This window comes from Papaver somniferum, chromosome 8 (assembly GCF_003573695.1).
Source record: "Papaver somniferum cultivar HN1 chromosome 8, ASM357369v1, whole genome shotgun sequence".
Lineage (NCBI taxonomy): Eukaryota > Viridiplantae > Streptophyta > Magnoliopsida > Ranunculales > Papaveraceae > Papaver > Papaver somniferum.
Genome location: NC_039365.1, coordinates 44,974,021 through 44,980,201, shown reverse-complemented (window position 1 = coordinate 44,980,201; position 6,181 = coordinate 44,974,021). Strand labels below are relative to the sequence as shown.

Genomic DNA, 6,181 nt, shown 5'->3' with positions numbered 1-6,181 from the left:
TTTGTGTTCTCTGCTCCTCAGAGATGCGCTAAATCCACAGTCTAACCCTGGCTTCATTGTATGGAGTTATGCAAGAACAATAGTGTTTTCCCAATACAAGGCAATGCGACCTTATTCGAATGCTTTTTAGTACAGTAGCACGTTGGAGAGTGGTTAAACTGGACAAAACAAATTCTCAAGTGTTGGTTAGCTTACTTTGTATTTTTCTAGAGTTAGGCAGAGCAGTTTTTTTTGATCGATGTTAGAGGCAAAGCGGTTGGATCACTAATTGATTACAAGTTTGTTTTTTTCTGGCACAAACGCAGAAATAACGTTCTGATGCGTTTTCTTGTCGTTCATTGTTAAAGCCTCCTTTGGAGTTTTAATATACAGCAAGGGTTGCTTTTCAAATCAAATCACCTGATGCAATCAATCTTGTCAAACAAAAAGTGACGATCCCTGTAATTCTGACATTTTGGTAGATTCACATTTTAGCTGCCTAACTTTGTCAAGACGCCTCCCATCAACTCTGAGATCTTTCTCACTAATCGACTGTGACAAGCCTTTTTCTTTAACAAGTTAACCATCTTCGGGATAACCTTTATTGTCTCTTGATCCCGTTCCTCCACATCCAGAATTCTTTTTACATCTACAGTAACTTTGTCCAAAACTTGGACACCCTTAATCTTCTTATTCTCGGAATTGGGAATGAAAGCTTCACAGAGTTCTTCCACCAAGCTCATGATTTTCTGGAGGGTACTCTCCTTGAGCATTGTTAATGTGTAATCCTTCTTATGTTTCCCAGCTTTTGCAGCCAGGATAATTTGAGGGGCTATATATTTTATAGCCTGTCGGTGTGCTAGCTGTAGCGCCCCTCTTCCAGATCTTTCTCTGTAACCTCACGGGCATGTACGTCAGCCATCGGAGTTTTAATCTCGGTCACAATCGAAAAGCTCATCCTTTGTAGGATTAATAACAAAATCTCCCCATAACCTTGCTATACGTACAACTCCAATTGGGCCACCCAAGGAATGTCAGATAGCATGAGAGCTGCAGATGTAGCATTGGCAGCCATCACATCTGTAACTTGTTCCCCGTCGCAACAGATAACTCTTGCCATTACCTCCACATCATGGTAAAAGTGTGCTGGAAAAAGCGGTCGAATAGGTGTACGAATAATACGAGCACTCTCCCTCAAACCGAAGGATAGACCGAAACTGTCATTACAATCTGGTTTCCTTGGTAATCAAATGAGCATGGGGACGTCATTCTGGTACCATTTTGAGAAGGTTTTTAGATCTGTATACAGAGATGGACAAACAGTAACACGGGTTTCTTTTCCGTATTTTGGTTTCAGAAGCTGCAAAAATATGCATCTCTGTCAATGTTGCACAATTGATGGATGATTCATATATTTCGAACTGTTACGTCTTCTCCCCCAGTAAATATCTTTACATAAATGTCTATCAAACAATCAGGAGGTGAAAGCTAAGCAAAAGAGGTAACACTGGAAAAAAACATTGTCAGGCTAATATCCGCCATTACACGATTAAATTATCAGATTAGCCTTTAAGAAAATAATGTTTTGAGCAAGTATAGTATTATTAACGCCTGAACTCAGTTTCAAAAAAAAGAAGGCCTGAACAGCCTAAAACCATGTTTCTTATTTGCAAGACAACTAGAAGAGACCTTTTCCTCAGCCGGAAGCAGTCTTCTTTTGTTGGAAAATGACAGCGTAAACTGGAACGGCCACACCAACGGCAAAGCAAGCAAACACAAAAGAACTCATCTTCAGTTTCTGATGCTTCATCCTATCCAAGTTATACATGTGTTTGGCATGAAGGTAGTACTCGGCGTCATCCCCGTGTGCATGTCCACCCATCTTTTTCACTCCAGTAGAGTGGAATCCGCGGTTAACTGATTAAACACAATTTAGACTGATAACGGTAAGTAGGGTCACACATAAAAGTAAACACGATCATCTCTCATTATCAACAAAATCATAATAAGAAGAGTGGACAAGGGTTAAAAATAAACATAAAACTGGTTGGAGAAGTAAATGTGAAGAATATTTTATCATTCCAAGGTACGAACACTAATACTGTACAATTGCTTTATTGAAATACAGAATGATGTGCCAATAAGAAAGCAGCACAAATATGACAACCATTGAAAACACGTGTGCACTTGAATAGTGGTAGATGATATGCATGATGCATCAGAAGCAATACTAACTATCTGTTCAAGACTATGTTGTCAAAGGCGTCGCCTAGGCGCCAAAGTGGCCTTATTCTGAACTCTGGCGCCACGCAGTGGGTAAAGAGATGCCACTTTAAAAAGTGGCGCCCAGGCGTCGCCTTTCTAGGCGCTCAGGCCAAGGCGCCAGTTTTTTGGGCGTCAAAGTGGCATTTTGTGCCAAAAATGGAAAAAAAATCTTGCTAAAATCTTTTTCATTAAGCCATACATTAATATTTTAAAACCCTAAGCTAATTATGTTAAGAAACAGATCATTCCTAACTATTTTTATTAATTACTTAAACAATAGTGAAGGAAAAAAATCTTTCCAAATTTTGTGCAAATCTTTTTCATTAAGATTTACAAGCTAATATCAGTTATGTCAAGAACATAAACCTATGTAGGAATTATTCTTCCTCGCTGCGGCTCGGGATTTTACACCCGACGCCACGCGGCGCCTTACGCCCATGACAACATAGGTTCAAGATGCCAAAGCCCATCACCACCATGTCAAGAATAATCTTTTAGAAATACTAATAGCACAATTAGCAGATGGTGAAACCATGAGTACATATTCCAGGCAAATGTAGCATAGCAACAACATCACTCCCATATATATATATATGTAAAAATTACTCCAGCTCCTCAACAGCCAACAGCAAATCCAGAATATTTGTTCATTCTAACAGCCTTAAGCTAATCATAATTCTCCGATAGTGATTTACAGTTTAAGCAAATATTGGTCTACGCTCCTAAGTTTTCAATAGATTTTGGTGCATGTGCTTTGGTGCTATCAGGAACGTCCCACCAAAATGATAACATTTTTCCCCAGCCGATACCACTCTATCTAAAAACACTACCAGGGAACCTCTTTCACCTTTTTCCTAACCCAAACAGAACTACAGAAACATACACCGTGAAATCTAATAAATGAGGCCCTTACAAGGACTCGTCTGTATGGAACTCTAGACACCACAATATTCACGATATGAAATATTAGCACTTAGCAGTATTGGGTTAAAATCAGAGAGACTTAACAGTCAACAACAAGTTGTACAAAAATCCAACACCCCAAACTGGATTATAAGATATCACTAAACAGTAAATACAAGATGTCAAATACTCAGAAATGAAAAGAGAAATAAACTTAAAAGTACAGAACTTTAAAACGAATCAATCTAGAGAGATCAATAAAGAAAGGGGGAACTCTTTAATCACAATGACGACAAATTAGGATAAGTTACTGCGAATTAGGGCAAGTAGGGTTACCCAATACAATCATGTTGGTATATACAATAAAAATGTAAATGAATTTATAAACATAGGAGTTAGCATTGTTAAAATTCAATGTATAATTGTTTACAGACGATGCTCTATTGTAACAATATTGTGATGCACAATGATGTATCAGTCAACTAGCATCCATTGCTTTTACATTGGAAAAAATAACAGATATAAATGAACAGTAAGCAATATACTACAATCATGTGAACCGACCAGAGTAGTAACATCCTCTAAACAGAGTTCAATAAACACAAACTATATTATAATAACATCTGCAAAAGAACCTTGCAGATGGTATGCATCAGAAGCCGCCAATCGTGTTTCACTAATAGACACAATAGAATCGTTAGTCAGACTATTATGTTTCCCCTAGCCAATACCAATCCATCTGACCAAACTAAGAGGTAGCTCTCATTCTGCCTATTCCAATTAAAAGAAAAAACTAAAATGAACAAAAACAATGACAATCTAATAACTGTGAGTCCTAATGAAGACCAATATGCATATAAATCTTTTCAGTACACAGCACAAAAAGTAAAGCTTTGAATCTACAGAAAATGAACTAAAGTTTGACATCAGCATCCAACACAAGAGGATAAATCCCCAAACTCCACAAAAATTAAAAGAAATGAAATATTAACATCGTCCTTACAGGTGACTGTGGCCAGATATGAGGGTTACCAAACCCACACTATTCAAACAAATCCCCGATGCCCAAAAATAACAGAAATGCAAAATACGAAAAATCGGAATTATTAGACTCATCACTGTCTATCGGATGTTATATTCTCAAAAATGAAATAAATAAAATCGATCCAACTATAGAGATGTACAAAAATGTTGTGACCATGAAACAAAAAATGAACCGATCTATGAAGATTAATAAAAATAAAAAGGGGGAAACCCTGATAAGGAAGAGAAGAGTGACCTGATTTTGAGAGGAGTGATTCAGAAGAAGTGAGCAATTTCATGCCAGATCTCAATCCGGTGTTTAAAGCCATGGCCGTGTGTGTAGAGCTCGGGGTTTCAGATGAATTCTTTGTGCCCTAAACTTGAGCCAGAGAAGACCTAATAAAACCAATTGTGTTGTATTTGCTGTAGCGCGCTCTATCGTAACCTATATTTTCTATCGTACACGTGGTAGTTCAGATGGAAATTGAACATAAATTCCCTGGCCTTTTTTTCTTTTTCTTTTTTTAACAAAGTGAATCAAACAAGTTCACCCTGTCAACTTGTGACAAGTTCCAAGTATCAAAAAATAGGCAACAACAGCATTCTTAGTACCATTAGCAAGAATGAATAAAACCTCGGTTTCTCAAACCAAAAAAAAAAAGAAAGAATGACAGTCATGCATAATTTTTTAGCTCTCTATCCTAAATTAGAATCGAAAATTTCAAGAGATCCAATGGCATTCTGAAAGTCCCCTACCGGATAAAAGATATTCATAGATAATGCCCATGGAATAGCTTCTCTTCGGATACACCCTGCTTCTTCAGGTCATGTAGTTATGTCAGAGGATGTTCTGGCTTTCTTGCATTCACCATTGAAGACCATGAGGACCGCTGCAACTCCATATATTTCCGTAAAATGATCAAAAGAAGCATCCATAAGCAGAAAGCCACTTTCCTTAGCATTATAGGACAGGAAAACTTAATTACATTTACTAGTTTTAGTGGATCACTTCTATGTTTCTTAAAAACAACATTACACCTATGATATCGAATAAACCAAGCAACAATGGTTGCAATGATAGGCCAGTTTTCAACTTGAGATATGAATATACTTCTAATCCATTCATGTATTGAAACAAAGTTAGTAGCATAACTCAAAACATCAAATCCAAATGCAAACCAAACTGCAGAAGCAAATGGACATTTGAGAAAGATACGCATAGCATCCTCTACAAAGTTATTGTCGAAATGCAGAAGCATTATGTGTAATATTAGCTAGCTTGCTGTTCAAAGGAAGAGCATAAAAAAAGTTTCCATATAAATAATTGGATTTTGTGTTGATTTCTTAGACCCCAGATTCTCCTCCAGATTGGATATGGATTACCCAAGTTGGCAGTTAAAACCCTGTAAACAGATTTGACGGTGGGAATTTTGTCCTTAGTATGAATGCACTTCAATTCATCAACATTATTATTCGGAGAAGGCAAAGCTAAATTTTAGAAATAATATCAGATGAAAAGTGTATGTTTAATATCTCAGTTTTCAATTGCCCTCATTGACTAAATCAACAATCCTAGTTGGTGTTTCTTCTTCAATCACAAAAGGATAAATAGGAAAATCCATATTAGGAACATATTTTTCAGTCTATATATCTAAGTTAGAGTTCAGAATTTCCATTCCTATCCTTATGCTAGACCATATCCAAGATATGTTATAGCTTTTAGATTCAACTAAGGGGTTTGAATGCATAAATATTTACACTTTAAGACCTGAACGCATAAAGCAGAAGAATCAGTAAGAACTCTCCAAGCAACCTTATTTAACATAGAAGTTTTAAAATAGGTAGGATTTCTTAAACCTAAACCTCCTTGAAGCTTGGGATTACATATGGAGTTCCAACTTTTAGGGTAAATCCGATGTTTAGCATCAGACTTGTTCCACCAAAAATCCCTCTGCATTTTATCCAATTTGTCCAAAGTTTTTATTAGAAACTTTAAACATCTCATTTGAAA

The 6,181-nt window shown here is 36.8% G+C and overlaps 1 protein-coding gene across 1 annotated transcript; it reads right to left on the bottom strand.

The window, feature by feature from the left end:
• Positions 1-1,369: 1,369 nt before the first annotated feature.
• LOC113306857 lies at positions 1,370-4,600 on the bottom strand. The gene is made up of 2 exons (XM_026555771.1): positions 4,427-4,600; positions 1,370-1,896 (listed from the first exon to the last, which is right to left on the bottom strand). The coding sequence occupies exons 1-2, from the start codon at positions 4,497-4,499 to the stop codon at positions 1,676-1,678; spliced, it is 294 nt and encodes a 97-aa protein (XP_026411556.1). The 5' UTR covers positions 4,500-4,600; the 3' UTR covers positions 1,370-1,675.
• Between the last annotated feature and the right edge of the window lie 1,581 nt (positions 4,601-6,181).